This window comes from Ziziphus jujuba, chromosome 8, assembly GCF_031755915.1.
Source record: "Ziziphus jujuba cultivar Dongzao chromosome 8, ASM3175591v1".
Classification (NCBI taxonomy): Eukaryota; Viridiplantae; Streptophyta; class Magnoliopsida; order Rosales; family Rhamnaceae; genus Ziziphus; species Ziziphus jujuba.
In genome coordinates this window covers 20,687,899-20,706,685 of record NC_083386.1, presented here as the reverse complement: position 1 = coordinate 20,706,685, position 18,787 = coordinate 20,687,899, and the positions used below count along the sequence as shown (strand labels likewise).

Here is an 18,787-nt window from a genome sequence, read left to right as displayed (position 1 = left end):
TCATACAAAAAAATCCTTAAAAAAATAAAAATTCATTTATCATAAAAAAAAGAGTAAGAAAATAGAAAAGAATGAAGAGAACCTCTGTGAGAAAAATAAAGATAAGAATCAAAACATATGAGAAAGGGGAAAATATTTATTACTTTTGAATTTTAACCCAGGGTATTTTTGTCACATGCGGTTATTTAAAAAAAACTATTATTTTTCTATTGCTGATTTGTACAGTGACAATTTCTCAAAAAACCCGAATTGTTTTGCACCGTTGGATTAACAAGATAGCTTTTTTGGCACTTAAACGCCAACCGCGCCAACCGCGCCAACCGCTCGTTCCCGACTCGTGCACTTGCAGCCATCAGATGGAAAATAGTGTACAGATGGGCCAAATTGGGCCAACAACCAGCAAAGTTTTTCAAAACCCAATTTGAAGAGGCCCAAAAAGAAAAACTATAACGACGCCGTTTTTGCTCTGGTTTTTCTCTTTTTCCAGACTCGTCGTACCGTTATTCCTCGGAAAACAAAAACCAGGGCACAAGGACGTAGAAAAAGAAGAAGAAGCTGAGGAGTTAAAATAACCAAAAAAGTTAAAAAAAGAAAAAAAAAGAAAAAAGAAAATGAGGTTGAACTTCGATCTTCATGAAACGAAACCGGACCACCGGACAAGCCGGTCGTCGTCCTCCACTCCAAAAGACGATGTGGAATGGATTCCTCTTCAGAACCACCCGGTCTTCGCTTCCGCCGCCACTCCGGTCCAGGACTCCACCATCACCGCCTCGGCTCCGGTGACCAGAAGTCTCTTGGCCTGGGATGGAGCTTCCCGCCTTTACTTCTGGGACTCCAACAAACTATGCCTCCATCGGATCTCTATTCGGCTTGGAGACCCCGACCCCACTTCCGTCCTCGCCGCATTTCCCTCTAAGGTAAACGATTTTCTCATTTGATTTTCTTTTTTTGTTTTCTTTCTTTTCACTATGTTTGGTTGTTGGGAAAGTGAAAGAAAATAAAATGAATGGGATATGGTTGTTCAATAAGGTAAGCTCATTGCTTTAAAGAGTGGCACTCTGGCATTTACCGTATCAGAATGAAATTTATGTGCCTGGATCTAATTAGTGAGAAATTAGACGAGTGCTTTTGACTGTTGAGTTGGTTTGTGTTTAGTTTGAACAATGAATGTTGTTATAAGGTTAGGGCTAAATGCAAGTTTCTTGGGGGTGTGTGTGTGTGTGTGTGTTTCTTTTTTCAGGTTTGTATTCTTTGTTTCAATACCTACTTTAACCTGTTATATTATTATATATTTTTAAGCTTACAGTTGATGATTCAAGTAATTTATTAGGTTTTGCAAGCAGATGTGCAGCTAGACTTTGTCGTTCACAAAATATCTATCAATAGGAATGGATCAGCATTATTCCTTTCGGGTTCAGATGGTCTATGTATTATGTATCTCTATGGGCGTGCTTCTTCTAAACACAATACCATGATTTGCAGGTATGTGAAGAAACCAGTGATATATAAACAAATGGTTATGTTTAGCATTTACTAGTAACTGAGGTTTGGGCATCACTATAAGCTACTTGGCTGAAGAATGGCATTTGTAGTTTTTTTGAGAAAACTTTTGCAATGATTCAAATATGGCGGCAAGGTACAATATAGTGGGGGTGTTATTTTTCTTTGATCTGATTCCACAACACCACCCCCCTGCCGCAGGTGGTTTTATTCCAAGTACTTAGTGAAGAAATTATAATGTATGTAGGGATTGAATGAATTCTTTGTGTTGAACAGTCTTTTGAATAATTAGTCTTGCACGAGAAAGATTCTTATTGGACAAAATTATTTTTGCTACATCACAGGACTGTCAATGTTGGTTCAAAAATCTACTTCGACGGCAACAACTTTATACGTGTCCTTCAAGTTTTATGGCATCCTTACAGCGATACCCATTTAGGAATTCTTTCTTCTGATTCAGTTTTCAGGTATCACCACTTCAAGAAATGTTTGAGGTGTATATATATATATATATATTTTTTTTTTTTGGTCAATTGTAAATGAAGGTTGGTATTCATCGTTGATCTGTTAAACAAATCCATTTTTAAAACTTAGAAAACATCGTGCAGGATAAGTTTAGAAAATGGTAAAGCATGCTTTCATTGTTAAAGCAAAGATAAGTCTAGAAGGCTACGTAATTGTATTTTAAAGGCCAATTCATTCATCTCCTAAGAAGTGACATTAATTTTTTAGAGCTTAATCTTTAAAATCCTAGGAGCATATTATTCTCTCATGAGAACAAGTAGGAACTATGGTGATTGATATCTGAGGATCTAGAGTATGATAAATGAGGATATGAGCTTTAAGCTACTGGCAGCCCCACTAGAGGATACAATGAAAGGAAAGCCATTTAACTTGTTCAAAGAAGTGAGAGTCAAGCAGGATTTAGGGGAGTAGAGGAAGACAACAATGAAATAGGTAGAAGAATTAGGAAGGATATTTCTGCAAGAGATATAGTTGAGGAAGCTGAATGGCATTGAATGGAAAAATAGAATTTTGCGATGGCATATATCAATTTCTTTTGGGTTAGGATATTTGTAATTAATTTATGCTAATTGGATTGAGGCTGAGTTGGATTAATTCTAATAAAAGCATACCCTCTTATGTTTACATAAGCTTATATTTATGGATTTCGAATTTCAATTCAAGCCTGATGTCTGTTATATTAATTTTTCTATTCTTCTGTAGACTCTTTGATTTGTCTTCAGATGTCATTCAACCAGAGCAAGAATATTATCTACAACCTGTGGAACCAGGTAGATGCAGCAATGCTACCTCAATTTGTCCTGTTGATTTTTCATTTGGAGGTGACCACTTATGGGACAGGTTTACTGTAAGTTCAGTTGAACTTATATTTCCAATTGACTTTAATCTTTTCTTGTTAATGGTTTGTTTGTTTTTGAATCACTGGTACTCATCTTGTGCTTAATCGAGTTTTTATGATATTGTGATTTTGCTTTTTGAATGCATTTTATATTTTCATTTTGACAAGTTGCTGCCTTTCCTTAATGTAGATTGTATTATGTATTCCCATTTACAATGATATCTCCCAGCATACCAAAACTAGCTGTCACCCTGCGCATGGTAGGAGATGAAAGATAAATACATTTTTTCGTCTTATGGTTTGATTATACTTTCTGAGTGAATATCTAGTTCCACTTTTATGTAGATTGTATTATGCATTCCCATTTACAATTATATCTCCCAGCATACCAAAACTAGCTGTAACCCTGCGCATAGTAGGAGATGAAAGATAAATACATTTTTTCATCTTATGGCTTGATTATACTTTCTGAGTGAATATCTAGTTCCAGTTTTATGGAATCTTTCCTTTTGGTTCTCATTTAGTATATTTTGCAAAGTAGCTGTTGTCTTTGGGTTTTTCTGTTACTTTTGTTTTATGGCAAAATTTGTGAGCCTGCTACTTTTTCAAGTATTGCTGTGTTAATTACAATTAGAAGGTCAAGTTTGTAAATTTCAACATGTGAATAATCATTGTGCACTCACTATTCATTCTGTGACATTATACAGGTCTTTATTTTGTTCAGTGATGGTTCAGTTTACATCCTTTGCCCTGTTGTTCCATTTGGAAGGTACTTTACACCTCATGTGCTACTTGATTTGTTTCTTTTCATACTCCTCTTTTTCTTAACATAATTTTTAAATGTTAAGCATAATTTTCTTTAAAAAGTAGATACATTAAGATCTCAATATAACTGTAAGAACTTTAAAGTCTAGGTTGTTTTATAAATGAGCCATAGTGGGGTATAAATATTGGAGACACATGCCATGGATCTTAAATCTGGATTGGCTATTTTATAATCCACTATGAGCCTTTTAGAACTTTTGAGATATATATACCACTTGTGTGATTTGGAATTCTATTTCATAAATAACTTTGTCAGCAACATTTTTGAATGAGGCCTTTGCGTTCTGACTGTTCATTTGTCCTGTAGATTAATAAAAGTTAGGAGCATCTCCTGTAAAACTGTTGATTTTACGGAGCATAAATGCACTTCCTATGAGTTTAGGCCTTTTTTATTGATGCTGACTTAATATATTTTCAAAGCTTAGGTATGCAATCTCGCATTGTTTATGAATCTTGGTGACCATACTTAATTTTTGTACAATTGTAAGGCTTGAAGTCGCTTCTAGTTTATCATGTTGGCCTACACTTGAGTATCAGATGTGGATTGTGTTGGTTTGATATATATGGTTGGGTTTGCTTACTGTCATTTTAAACTTTTGGACTTAATGGTAACTGAACATTATACCAAATTGCCTGTTTGCTACTGACTGGATGGTTCTTTAAATTGTGTGCTGAATAAAGTACTTTCTCTTGCTACAGTATTTACAGATGGGAGTCTGTAATGGAGATATACAGTGATGCGCATGCATTCGGGCTGAAATCATCCAATCCAACAGCTGTTGGTAATTCTAATCTGGCAATTTCATGGTTGGAAGCAACATTTCCAGAGTTAGTGGACCAAGCATTGGAAGGGGCTGATCTATCTTCAGTACGAGCTCGTCCTTATGCGTTATTTGATGCATCACTTTACTTGCAGGTATGATATTGTCTTTTCTGTAGCTGTGTCGGTTACCTATATTCTATGGGAGCTTGAAAGTGCATTAAACAGGGCATAGTGTAGTTATGTTTTAGAGATAAGGTGTTGATATGGGGCTGATTGGAAATTTTCTAATTTTCTTTTAGCCTGTTTAAATGTTACATGAATTATGTGGAATAATGCCTCATTTATACCTGAAGAATATTGTGTCAACTTTTGATCTTGGTGATTGCTTCCCTGGGTTAGCAGTTGGCTTTTTCCCACAGTTTTAGTTTGTTCCTTTTTGTGGTATGACAGTTTACGATACTGGTATTTATTTAATTTTGGATATTTCTGTTTGATACTTAAAGAAGCCATTTAAGCATCTTATGTTATGGTTTTCTAGGGCCCCTTGAAAAAAGCATGTCAAGGTGAGGATGAAGATGGAAGTTTTGGTGGTGCAGAGTGTGAAGGCCGAGCTGTCAGTTTTCTTTACAATGTAGTAAGCAAAGACTCAATTATGGTGACTGCTTGGAGTGGCGGGCAGTTACAAGTAGATGCCTTGGCTGATGAAATCCAGCCAATTTGGAATGTTGGTAGCCCCCCTCGCCTACGTGTTGACTCTTACGACCAGATTCTTGGTCTTGCTATGATTTGTGAATCAATTCAGAGTAATCATTCAATTGTGAAGTTCGATCAACCACTTGAAAATACTGTTTGGTTGGGGCATCCTCCTCCCTTATTGAGGCTGGCTATTGTGGACCTAGCTCTTCCAATTAAAGGTGAAAGTGGTTCCCTTATTACAATGTTTGTAGATCCTCTTATGCCAGAAAGAATTTACGCCCTTCATGATGGAGGGATTGATTCAATTGTGTTGCATTTTCTCCCATTTACAAGTCAGATCGGTGGCAAGAATGATACTATGAAAACTCCCTCTGTTCATCCTGTTTTAAGTACATGCCAAGGAGAAGTATCATCACCATCTCCACTTTATGGCTTTGTGTCACTATCGGATTCATTTGGATATTCATGGATTGTTGGAGTCACTATATCTCAAGAATGTTTTGTGCTAGAGATGAAAACATGGGATCTGTTACTTCCTATTCATGTTGATACAGTGAGCAGGCCGATTCACATGGAAGAACTGAAAGAGAGAGAGATGCCAGATATCATAAGCAAAGAACTGCTAAGTGGGCCTAAGGTGGTTCTTGCTCCTCAGACCTCACCAAATCTGCGTTCTGTTAGTGCTGATTCTATAGAAGGTCGATCCACACTTCATCAGTACTTCAAGCTTTTCCATGAAAATTATGTGGAGTATGCACATAAGGTAAGATGTGATAGCATGAAACTTTATCTTGCAAGTGCAAAGTACTTTTGCGGTATAATATGTTTAAACTAATTGGCTCCTCTTTTGTCATCTTAGCATGTAATAAGTAATGTGTTTTTTTATGCTTTGTTAGGAAGTTTTACATTTTCCAAAAGGTATGTTAACCCAATGGAGCTATGAATAGATTTTTGGCCATTTGGAAATTTCTGCAAACGTTTGATGCTATTTAGATATCAGGTTATGAGCAATTATAGCTGCGAGAAGTACTTGAATACAAAAAGTGCTAATCGCCAGAAGCAGTAAGAATTATCAATTGAATTGCAGCTGCTATCACATATTAAGTTTCTCAATTATAGCAATTTGTTTCTTAAGGAAGAAATTGGGATGCCATAATCAGGCGCTAATAGTAAGAATTTGATTTGTGAAATGTACTGTATCTACAGTGCTTGAGTTCTATAATATTTAAGTATTTTTATTTCATGGCTTTCCACCAATGCCATGCTAGTGTTTAAGGAATCTTTCTGTATTTCTTGATGGTTTGAGGGTGACATTAATTATGCCTTACTATAGTTTGATTGGAAAAATGATGAATTGAGCAACATTCCTATGTTGCTGTGGTTTGAATAATGATCTTTTACGGAATCGTATAACCTTTTGTTTCTCAATTTTCCAGGTGCACTTTGAGCTCATGTACCATGGACCTCACTTGAAGAGAATCATTGATGAGCAGCATGCTCGTTTAGGTGAGGCTGAACAGAAGCTTCTGAGAGTTGAGGGGATAAATTCAAAGCTGAAGGAGAGGATTGATCATGTAATTAAGCAGCACGGTGTCTTGGAAGAGCGCTTGAAACGTCTGCAGAACTTGCCTGGGGCTCACAAGAAACCACTGTCCAGAGCTGAGAGAGAGTTCAAGTCTGAGCTTGGTATGGTTATCATATTTGTGATAAATGTAGAAAGAAAACTTAAAGAGAAAATGGAAGTGATCTATCCTCTATTGTTTGCATGGTTTAGGTAATTTTGACTAGTCTGTTAAGTATTAATTGTCTTGAAGCATTCATAAAAATTTTTCTTAGCAAAGAGGAAAGGGGGCTCATACTAAAACAAGTTGATGTAAATGTCCATTGTTTCCCAAATTGTCTTTTCCTGTCAATCGTTTCCCATTTAATGTTGAATGGTCATGGATTTCTTTCAGTATTTTATTCGTAATTGTTGCCAATTACCAGGAAACAACTTTAAAATGAAAAGTATTCTTTCTATTCCTAGCATCTTTGAGCAACCTTCTCACATTGTTACATTTTTGCGATTGTGCAGACCAGTTTAGAGGAGTTGAGTTGGATGCTTTGCGTTCTTCAATTACTGCTTTAACTGCAAGATTGAGAAAGCACATGCCGTCTCCCGAGGGCAATGAATCAAAGCTACAAACTCTTATATCTGGGAGGAAAAATTATGTGCAAGATTCTCAAATCTCGCAGCTGAAATCCTCACTCGAGAAGCTTTCACTTGTTAACACTGAGAATACAAAGAAGGTTAAGCTTGTTGAAACTGCACTTATTAACACTGAGAATACAAAGAAGGTTAAGCTATTTGAAACTGCACTAAAGGACCGAGAAAGCAGCAGATGATAACTACCTCTGTTCTGAATCTATGATTGAACCATGCATGCCAGTTCCGTATCTCGCCTTCTGGGTCTATGCCATTGTCTTCCTCTCTCTTGGAGATTTGCACGTTGGGCAGTGAGGCTCCAAAAGTTACTAGCTCTAATGTAAGCTCTTACAAGGTGAATTTGATGCCACTACAGATGGATTTATGCTTGTCGAAATTGAGAGCTTCTTGACCGTACAGCGTTGTACCAGTCAGGATCTTCCAATGAGTTTTCTGTTTCTTCTAAAGGGATTTCTTTGCAAGATGGAAATGGCGAGGTTTCAGACAGTTAGAAGGGTTTTTAAGTACTGTATTATCTACTGGGAACGCACTCTACCCACATATTAACACTGTGACACAATATTTGACAGCATTTTGGTTTTCATGCAAGCTAAGTTACATCAATTTGAAAGATTCTAGACCTTGAATTATGAGGCCGTTCTAGTGTACATGGATGATGCAGCAGATAATGAATTATGAGAAAGAATATATGGAATTTCTAAAAAGGGCTTTCTCTAATCAACCCCAGGCCCTGGTGTAAGTGGCACCCCTGAACGAGAAAATCCATTCATTATATCAGCAGGACGATCTTACTAACAATGTAATCTCTCTTTTCGAAACCAATATAAATCACAAACCCACTTGCTATTAAATATGGCAGAAAAAAGAGAATAAAGAACAAAAAGGAGAGAAAATGAAAGGAAGATTTTAGGGGCTCGAGGAGCTAAATAAAAAGTCTGCTCATCGATTAAAGAAGAAGGCAGTGCAGATATGCCATTTTCTTTACATTTAATTCTTATGTTCCCTTTCTCAGAGTGAAAGGCCAATAAAAAAAAAAAAAAAAAAACAAAACAAAACAAAACAAAACAAAAAAAACATACATACATATATATATATATATATCATATATTACCATAGGTTACACATATCCAAGTTTCATTCATAAGCTCCTTTTTTTGTAGATTTCTGCTACAACTGCTTTTATGTGGGGAGAGAGACGGAGAAAGGTAATACCAACTTAAGAAGAAGAGGCCAAGGAACTAAAATAATCTTACAACTCCCTCTCTCTCTCCAACAACAAAATGCCATCAACAGGAAAAGAAGAAATAGTCCATTTGAAACTGCATACTTGGACCTAAAAGATTCCCTCACTTGACTCTGCTAATGATGCTGCTAACCACATTTTTCTTAATTAAAAAAACAAAATTAATAAATTTAATTTACATATAAGAAGCTAGTGGTTTATTATTATTTTTAATTAATTATCATTATTATTAATAGATTCAACATCTCTGATTCCCATCTTTTGGTAGCTCTCTCTATTTCTGGGTTCCTACTCTTTTTCTTTTTTTTTACATAGCTTCCCCATACATTGTCCTGCGCTTCACGTTGATTGGGTACCTCTTTTGCGTCCTTGTGGTTGGGAAAAAAACCAGCTTGTCCTCTTCAGCAGGAACCCAACTGTAATTAACCATAACCACATATTATTACCCACCAAACAATCCCAAAATCCATTAAATTTTTTTTTTTTTTTCTCAAATCCAGAATTTTTCGTTTTTTAATTTGTCCTGATTGTCCGGGACAACGCTTACACCAAATGTTATGTAGTGTTTAATTTTTTACATAATGCTACACATTAGACATGGCGTTGACCTGTACAATACCGAACAAAAAAGATCAAAATTGTATATATAAACATATATATATATATAAAAGATACCTGAACTGGGTAACTAAACGGTGAAGGAAAACTGAGAGTTCTACTCTGGCAAGCTCATAACCAGGGCACAGCCTTGGTCCTCCTCCAAACGGCGTGAAAACGTTTGTCGTTCCTCCCGAATTATTCTATTTAATTTCCACCATTGAATTACCAAATTCCACATACCAAAAATACATGTTTTTTTTTTTTAAAAATAATAATAATAATAATAAAACACATTTTTTTTTTTTTTTTTTGTTTTTGGTGGACGGAAAAATAGAGGAAAAAGGTCTTAAAAAGTGTACCTGCCATCTCCATGGATTAAAAGTTCTAGCGTCCTTGAAATGTTCGTGATCTAAATGTACTGCACGAAATGACGCAAACACTTTCCATCCTTTGGGAATTGTATACCCTGTTTTAATTCCCAAATTTCTACGTTACCAAACAATGCCTTACTTATAGTAATAATTTATATATATATATATATTGCTAATGTTTGAGACAAATATTGATTTTATTTATTTTACCTTTAATATGGATGTCTGTCATCGCTCGCCTGAATACCCCACTTATAATATTGGCGAGTCGTAAAGTCTCATTAACAACCTATACAATTTAACATTAAAATATATATATATATATATATAGAGAGAGAGAGAGAGAGAGAGAGAGAGATTACTAATTTGTAAATTTTTGAAACATTTAATAAAATAATTATACACTTACACACTGAGTAAATGGCATTGATTTGTAATCGTTCCATTCAAGAACCTCCAAAGAATCCTTCTTTTCTGCACGAATTTGGTCATGTTCCTCCTGGCAACCACACAATAAATAAATAAAATTAGAAAGAAAAAAAAAATAACATGTTCCATTTTTAATTGCTTGAAAATAATCCAAAACTCAAAACAAAGGAGAAAAAAAAAAAAAGTATTTTAGAAATTAGTCTTGCATGGAGCCCAGTTAAATTTGATTTTAATCTTGAATAAGAATGAGGAACACAAACATGTGGTGACCACCCATGCAGTATATTAAAAACCAAAAAAAGTGGACCAAGCTCCATGTGATGTTCTCATAAATCACTGAATTGAATTGGTCCCACATTACAGGAAGGAGAAGCTCAACTCCAAATCTAAATCCAACGGAAAGAATTTTTACTCAACAAGTTTGTTTACAAACATCAAAATGATCATAGGAATCCAAAAAATGAAGTTAAATTTAAGAAAAATGTTAATCGTCATCATAATGTATAAAAAAAAAAAAAAAGTCATATTATAAATTTCATTTCATTCTAATGTGTTATTTATTATTAATGATGAATAATTATTAATAAAATTTATATGCCATAATATAATAAAACATAACGGATTCAAAATATCCTAATTAAAATTTTTCACATTGTATAGTGATCATCATCGGTGTTAATAAAAAAGAAAAAAAAAAAAAAGCCTTCTTATAGCATCAAAACATGAAACTTTATAAGGAAATAAAGCAGACCAAAACTCAAACCACGTTAAAAACTTTTAAAACTTTAAAACATTCTCCGCAACTACTTTATAAATAGTTGAAATGTTGGATTATTGCGGGACCTAGAAATTAGAACCCCACGATTCTCAATACAAACACTATACTCCGTAGAGAGAATGGTAGGGGGCAGTTTGGTAAAATAAAAAGGAAGAAGATATATTGTAGTAGTCAAAGAGGCATGGAGTGAGCAGAGTCTGACACGTCAGAGGTAGGTTAAACAGCAGCAGAGCCTCTTTTTTTTTTTCTTCTTTTGTTTTTTTGTTTGGGGAAGAAAAAAGGAGCATCATTTTGTCCGTTGGTTTATACACGAATGTTGGCCTCTACTTTGACTTTTTTTACGGTCTTTACTTATACCATCTGCCTCTACTTTTGACCTTCCTTTTCACTTTTCCCACACGCCTATTTCGTCCCTTGTGTAATTCCCTATTTTTTTTTCCTATTCTTTTTTTATTTATTTTTTTTCCAATTAATTTGACTATATAATATTATTACTTTTTTAAACCTTTTTTTTTTTTTTGTTTCTTTTTCCCTTTCTTTTCTGAAACTGATAATTGCGTTTTAAAATTTATTGTGTATCAGCATACTGTCCCTACCAGTATTTACCAGCCTACCGTCAAAAACAATTTTTCTTTTCTTTTTGTTTCTTATTTTACAATCAAATATTTAATGAAATAATTAAAAACAACTTTATTTTTAAAAAATATATATTTTATGAAGATATTGACAACCATAAATATACCGCTACGTACTCAGTATAGTGTTTTTATATACATTCCTAGCTAAATATCTCTAATAAATATATATATATATATGTGACCTAATAATGACGTCCTATCTAAGTAATGGCAGGACATATATTTACATAAACAAATAAATAATAACATATTACTTTATTACTCTCAGCAAAAAAAAACATATATACTTTATTACGTTCAAGAATAATAATAATAATAATAATAATATCTACTTATTTGAGAAAACGTAAAATATTGTTGTTTGGCGAATGAAACAGTGATTGAATCATTGTTATAATTCTCTCATATAACATATATATATATATATATATTCTTTATTATTGTAATATAGTTTACCTTTTTAACCTTCCATTATCAAATGTAAACAATAAACTTTTTTTTTTTCCTTTTATTTATTATTATTTTCACTGGTTGAGAATTTAGATAACGAAGATGAGGTTCCTAACAAATTGCCAAGATGACAGTGGTTGCAAGGACTATAAAAGCCCCGACCCCCACAAAAAACTAAAATCCAAGAAGTACCAAGAAAGATAAAGAAATATATATATATATATATATATTAAATTAAAATTAAATTAAATTAAATTATAGCTAGTTGTACGCACCTTGAGCTGATCCAGAGCTAGAGGAGTCTCCGTCAAGAACTTGACGGCTAGAGTCATAATAGTGGAGGTGGTTTCGTAGCCGGCGACCAGTAAAGCAAGCAAGAAATCGACAATCTGTTCATCGGAGAATCCATCGTCTCCGGCCAACAAAGCTGCTAACATGTCCTTCTTTCCATCGCCTTCTTCACTCTCTTTCCTTCTCTGCTTCACTATCAATCCTAAAGCCTCTGCCACCTTCGTCCTCGCCTGAATAAAATTCAATTTATTAATTAATTACAAAATTTTCTCCGTTATCTTTTAACTTTAGTAAAGTATAAATATATGATCCATTAATTATAATTGGGATGGGATGTATAAATCCGAACTGTACATCCCACCATATTGTACAATATCCGAATGTCGCAATAAATGGTACAAAATCAGAATATCCTGATGTATATGATTTAGTATTTAAGAATTGATTTATGAAATTTACTTTGATGGCTCGGCGGTAGGTGGTGGAGAAGAGTGGTAGAGGTACGGTGAAAAAACCTTCTATAAGAAGTACATATTCTTTTCTTAGCGATTCTGTCCATTCTCCTGGATCAAAGCTCATTAGCTGCTTCACTGCTAGCTCAAATGTTATCTGCATCAAATAAATAAATAAATATATAAAATACAAAATACAAAAAAAGAATATCTTAAAAATGATATAATGATAATAATATTATTATACTATGTGATGTATATATATATATATATGTATTTTTTTTTTTTTGGGTAATACTATATGAATATATTATATGCATGATGAACATCATTAGCCGAACAAAATGATCATGAGCCGTAAAACTTTTCTATAAGGGAACGTGATTATGCATGTATGTACACCCACCTAAGCTCCCATTGAGATCTGAGTCATCAAACAAACAATTCTTTAACGTCAAGTATCATATCTTCATATCAATAATATATACACACACACACTATTATTTATTACATATTACATATTAATAAAAACCGAGTTATTCTATAGTGCGCCGTACAACACAACTGGGTGTCGGATGGGTCAACTCGGGCGATTCAAAACCCGATTTGACTCGGGGAAAAAGCAATACTGTTTTTAATGAAATTGCTTTTGCTTTTTCATGATAATCGAAGCAAAGAAAGTGTTCCAGGAAAACCTTTTTATCACGAAAAAAACATAAAAATAAAAATAAAAACACTTTCATTTATTTTCTTTTTTTTTTTTTTTTTAATTTACCTTCTTGGCCTCCTCCATGAGAAGAACCCGGTCGGTCCAAGACTCCAAATTGAGCCGGATCAACCGGTCGATATCGTCGAGGAGATGATCTCGGATGATGGAAGAGTTAGCGAAGCTCATGGTGAGCGAATGCATTCTCTTATGGAGATTCCCTTTCATCAGAAGCAAAGAATGCTTCCCCAACAGATTGGATATGGAGCTGGGATAGCTGCACTCGAACAATTTCCCTTCGTTCTGCAAAATGAACCGGTTGGTCTCCGGGTCGGATGAGAAAACGGTAGGCTCGCCGAACACATGGGTTGTGAAAATCGGCCCGAACCGGTTCACCCTTTCGTCGATGAACGGTTCGGGATTCTCGGTCTTGTAGGCGGAGATCAGCTGGAGAGTCTCGCCGATGAAAGGGAGACCCAGATTCCCGGGCGGCAGCCGGAGATTCCTGTGGCGGGAAGTTCGGAGGAGAAGATAGAGAGAGATGATTGAGAGAGAAATACAGAGGAGAAGAACAGAGGATAAGAATTCCATCTTGGAATTTTACAATATAAAAGCTTCAAACAGAGTATTAGTGGGTTTTATTCAAGTCTCTCAATAAGTATATATATATATATATATCTCTATAATATTTGTGAGTGTATATATTTACGTGTATATGTATATATACACATAATAGAAAATGGATAGATATAGAAATATATAGAACTGGTGGTGGTTTGTGAAAGAGAGAGAAAGAGAAGAGGGCATTGATAGAGGACGGTGGGGGAGCACACGAGGGGTATCTGCTGAGAATCTAAAAGAGAGAGAAGCTTATGGGAAAGAAATTAATGTCGGATATTTTCGTATCTGACAACTTTCTTTCCTTTAATTATTTATAAAAAATAAAAAATAAAAACTCTTAAGACATTGTTTGGGAAGGAAAAAAAAATGTGGAATGCAAAAAGGCCAAAAAAGAAAGAAAAAATGAGTTACATCTGTCAGAAAAAAGAGGATGTGTTATGGTGTTGAGAGTTAGAGTATGAGTGGGTCAACTGTTCCTGTTTTGGGCCATTGGATGGTATGAATTGGATTGGGATTTTTATTTCAGCCCTTTTTTCATGTTTTAATTTTCTGTGGTAAAATCTTAATTTTTTTTTTAACTATTATTACTTATATGTCTTTTTAAAATGAAATGTGTTTTGACTCAATAGATAAGATATTAACATTTATATTTAGAATATTATAGATTTAAAATATTGTAATAGAGAAAAATTATGGATTCAAAATACAAATGAAAATAAATTGTTTTGAATACTAAAAAAATTGAAGTGTGATATCATATTATTGGTCAAATAGAAACAGAATAAAATAGGATAAAAGATTTGAATCCCCCAGTACTAATAAGTTATTTAGAGATGCGGTCCACAGCCAATTGAAAGTGAATAATCTGATGGAACACAAAGAATAAAAAATTATGATATCAAATTTGCAACCAAAGCTAAGCTTGTGGCATTGTGAATATTATTGTTGCCGGGAACTTGGTAGAAAGGAAACTTTAGAAGCCACTGACTATATAAAAAAATTCCATCTACACATGCACTACATCTCAATCTCATTTCTCAAAGGTATTGAAGGCTTTTCTGGTTTATTTTATTTTGGACATAATTAATAATTATAGATATATTTGATTATATATAGGTTTTATTTGTAATTTTTGCCCTTATTCTTCAGATCTACCAAGTAAGCAAATAGAATGAAAGAATAAAAGGAAAAGCATGTAGTAATGTTTACATACTTTCCACTTTCTTTTTCAAATTCTTTTGCTACTTAATTTTTATTTATTTATATTTTGCAACGAGGCATGTGAAAGGCGTAGAGAATAATAAAAGGAAGCATGTGTATTACTGGCCCACACCGCTCTATCTACTATAAAATAAAGAATATAAATATATATATATATATATCTATTTATACATTATATATAATAATTATAATTGTATAAAAAGGTACATAACATATATATATATATATATATATATATATGTGGAGAGTATATATGTCTTATATATTATATTAGGTACTTGTTTACACGGCTATATATATATATGTGGAGAGTATATATGTCTTATATATTATATTAGGTACTTGTTTACACGGCATATTATATTGTGTATACAACATATTACAGCCAGGGGTTTGACGATTATTTAATTAGATACACCGGTATCTTAATTGGTTGGCAGGTTTATAATTTGTTAACATGAAGAATGTGTTAAAAAGAAAAAACATGAAGATTATCTACTCCAATACGTATATAATATATATGATATATTCACCGTATTAAAATCGATATATTTTTTGGTTATTTTATTACAAAAAACCACAATTTTATTTTATTTTTTGTTCATAAACTACGGTATAATTTGGAAGTACTATTGGGTAATTGAGAAATATTTATAAAAATATAAATTATCAATCAATCTCTCATTATATGGATATTATAATATTTAAAGGCCTATTAGATCAATTTTTCAAATATAATTTCAAAATATTTTTAATTCAATTAAAAGAATTCAAAAAAACCTAACAACTGTGATAAAAGATCTTAGAATAACATGGTTGTAGATTATCACAAAGAAAAGATATATTTGCTTTAAATTGAGAAGCAGATAAAATGTCATTATGGCTGCTGCAGATTGTCCCACCCAATTAATTCCAAATGTTTATATTATGTTTGCTATCTCTATTAAAGGAAAAGTAGTAGAAAAAGCCAGCTAGGGTTTTCCCTTAATAATTGTCTTTTTGCCAGGGAGGGATTGGCCTGAAAATCACTAAACCTCTTCCTTTTCATTGTCATTATTAATAACTCAAAATTATCACTAGCAAGAGAAAACTAAGTTCATCTTATAATAAACTTGATATATTCCCTCTCCAGCTCCGAACTCTAGATGGGTGACTAGTCCCCACAAAATGAAGCTTCTAAGAAGATAATTTAAACATATACATGAAACCAGCCACGTGTAGATCAATAATGAGGAGTATGATGCAATTATAGGGTTGGAATTTTAAGTATAAGGTGATGATAGCATGTTCTACCATATGGTCCCCCATAAGGGCCATTGAGCTCTCTACCCACTAGACATACCCCATAAAATAATAATAATACTCCAAGAAGTACCACAGAAAACCCTTCTTCTTCTATATTAGGGGTGACAAATTAATGCCCGGTATGACTTTTGACATGTTGCTTCTATCTTTTAAGGTTTAAATACAATTTTTAAAGTGATTAAGTAATTTTTTAAAAGAATTTTTAGGCTTTCAAAAGGGTTTATAATCATAATCAATAAAGAGTGATTTTTTTATTAAATTTTTTTGGAAGAAACATAAGCTCTGAAAAAATAAAAATTATTTTAAAAAAGATATAAGTTTTTTGATAAATAGAATCCCATAATGTGTTTTTTCCTTCTTCTTTTTTTTCTTTTTTTTTTTTATGAACTGTATATTAAGGTTTGGGTTTTATCTTTTTTTGGGATAGTCTAAATGACAATAACCATTACTATTAATCCTGGGTTTTTGTTTTTGTTTTAATTAGTTATAGTGCTAAAAAATCTCCCATCTCCCAATTTATCATATGTCAAAAAAAAAAAAAAAAAATTGGGATCCCACCATAAAAGTCGATTTATTTATTGCGAATACTAGCATAGACTCTATAAGATATGTAAGTTTAGTTAGTGTGAAACATTGTTTGACAAACCATCATGAGCCCCCTCAAAACGATAACCTTTTTAAACAATTTTTTTTATTATTATAATTTTTTTAAAAATAATTTTGTCTGGTTAAATGTGAAACATTGTTTGACGAAGTATCGTGAACCCCCTCCAATGATAATCTTTTTAATGTCGATCTTGTCAACTACAGTTGGAGTTCATCTCCATGGAGGAGAATTTTAGGGCCCAGACCAAGCTATACTGATATATGTTAGATGAACATTAGTAAATAATGAATTTGATTGCGGTGACACTTTTCCATGGCAGACCCCAGCAAATATGAAAATTTCTCATGATTGATTACTGTGGTTAGAAAATCCGAGATAACAATAGGAAATTTATTTCACGTCCAAAGAGTGATCTCACTTCCATGACGACCCCCTCAGTATAATGGGGATGAAAAAACAATTATAACTGTTGGAAGAACCATATAAATGGTTTTTCTTTTTAAGAGCAAAATGGATTGTGTTAGTAGAGATGGCAATTTAGGTTATGAGCAGTGACATGATTCGAAAACGATATGAAATAAATAAATTTGGATTTATCATAAATGGATTCGGATCAACCTGTTTAATACGATTATTAATCGTATCATTTTCAGATTGATTTATTTAACTTGAAATTGATCTATTATGATCCATTTATTAAACGCATCAATTTCAATCCAACACGATTATATACCTATTACAACCCATTTGAATTTAAAATATAATATTTAATAACTAAAAAATATTATAAATTAAAAACTTTATAAAAATAATTTTCTATTATTAATTTTTTAAAGACAAAAAATAAATCTTTAATAAAAAATTAAATAGGTTAATTTTCGGGTTAACGGGTCAATTTCAGGTTAATATGTCAACATGACCCGTTAAAATAATCGTGTTAAAATGGATCGTGTCATTTTGATTTTGTTTATAAACAGATTAGGTTAATGTTTTAGGTACCTAACACGATTAATAAATGGATCGGATTTGAATTAGATATTTTTTACACGATTATTAAACAAATTGATACGAATACGATCCATGAACATGAATTGTCAGATCTATGTATTGGCTAGCAATAAATATATATATATATATATATATATATATATATATATATATATATATTTATAATGGGTGAAAGTGTTCATCATTTAATAAGCGTCTAACGTGTAACCACATATAATTATACAGATAAACTTTTCTATATACTTTTTTATATGAGTAATCACATGTGATTATATATTAGATACTCATCAGGTAGTGAGCATCTTCTTTTACGATACAATGTTATATATATTTATATATATATATATATATATATGTGTGTGTGTGTGCGTATATGTTACAGGATATTATAAATGTTTTAGTTTACTCAAACAATGGATAATTGACCTTTTGTATGTGGTGGAATAGAAGCTAATTCTTTGCACTAAAGTGCAAATTTTACAAACTAAAACATTCTTTATGTTTTTAATTAAAATCTAATTTTTTTCAAACTCCCTCTATATTGTTTAAGTACATGTCATTTTTATTAAAAAAATAAAATTAACTTGTACTAGTTCTATAATTTATTTATTGGGAAATTCATTAAACTATCGGCATCATTCATGCACAAAAGCTATAGCGTTCTCAAATGGAAGGTATATTTAATTAATAACGTATTATATATACACGCAAACT

At 32.7% G+C, this 18,787-nt stretch overlaps 2 protein-coding genes across 5 annotated transcripts; one reads left to right on the top strand and one right to left on the bottom strand.

Annotated features, from left to right (window-relative positions):
* The first annotated feature begins 499 nt into the window (after nucleotides 1-499).
* On the top strand, nucleotides 500-7,982 carry LOC107413862 (nuclear pore complex protein NUP88). 2 transcript variants are annotated; one of them, XM_048469668.2, is made up of 9 exons: nucleotides 500-917; nucleotides 1,331-1,482; nucleotides 1,845-1,967; nucleotides 2,728-2,872; nucleotides 3,571-3,632; nucleotides 4,388-4,604; nucleotides 4,990-5,910; nucleotides 6,584-6,833; nucleotides 7,222-7,982. In XM_048469668.2, the coding sequence occupies exons 1-9, from the start codon at nucleotides 612-614 to the stop codon at nucleotides 7,530-7,532; spliced, it is 2,487 nt and encodes an 828-aa protein (XP_048325625.2). In that variant the 5' UTR covers nucleotides 500-611; the 3' UTR covers nucleotides 7,533-7,982. The 2 variants fall into 2 exon arrangements, with proteins under 2 accessions (XP_048325625.2, XP_048325626.2); XM_048469669.2 differs by having other exon boundaries at nucleotides 779-917; nucleotides 1,344-1,482.
* A 438-nt stretch (nucleotides 7,983-8,420) lies between these two features.
* On the bottom strand, nucleotides 8,421-14,204 carry LOC107413844 (3beta,22alpha-dihydroxysteroid 3-dehydrogenase). Of its 3 annotated transcripts, XM_048469671.2 has the most exons (9): nucleotides 13,381-14,204; nucleotides 12,613-12,762; nucleotides 12,138-12,383; nucleotides 9,977-10,066; nucleotides 9,778-9,856; nucleotides 9,556-9,662; nucleotides 9,272-9,396; nucleotides 9,144-9,204; nucleotides 8,421-9,012 (listed from the first exon to the last, which is right to left on the bottom strand). In XM_048469671.2, the coding sequence occupies exons 1-8, from the start codon at nucleotides 13,900-13,902 to the stop codon at nucleotides 9,171-9,173; spliced, it is 1,353 nt and encodes a 450-aa protein (XP_048325628.2). In that variant the 5' UTR covers nucleotides 13,903-14,204; the 3' UTR covers nucleotides 8,421-9,012; nucleotides 9,144-9,170. The 3 variants fall into 3 exon arrangements, with proteins under 3 accessions (XP_048325628.2, XP_048325627.1, XP_048325629.2); XM_048469670.2 differs by lacking the exon at nucleotides 9,144-9,204 and having other exon boundaries at nucleotides 13,381-14,201; XM_048469672.2 differs by lacking the exons at nucleotides 9,144-9,204; nucleotides 9,272-9,396.
* Nucleotides 14,205-18,787: the final 4,583 nt, after the last annotated feature.

Coding starts and splice junctions, on each gene's coding strand:
- LOC107413844 (XM_048469670.2), bottom strand. CDS start 13,902: ATGGAATTCTTATCCTCTGTTCTTCTCCTCTGTATTTCTCTCTCAATC. Junction 9,857..9,976: donor CAATGCCATTTACTCAGTGT/GTAAGTGTATAA, acceptor TAAATTGTATAG/GTTGTTAATGAGACTTTACG. Junction 9,663..9,777: donor GACAGACATCCATATTAAAG/GTAAAATAAATA, acceptor GAATTAAAACAG/GGTATACAATTCCCAAAGGA.
- LOC107413862 (XM_048469668.2), top strand. CDS start 612: ATGAGGTTGAACTTCGATCTTCATGAAACGAAACCGGACCACCGGACA. Junction 3,633..4,387: donor CCTGTTGTTCCATTTGGAAG/GTACTTTACACC, acceptor CTCTTGCTACAG/TATTTACAGATGGGAGTCTG. Junction 4,605..4,989: donor ATGCATCACTTTACTTGCAG/GTATGATATTGT, acceptor ATGGTTTTCTAG/GGCCCCTTGAAAAAAGCATG.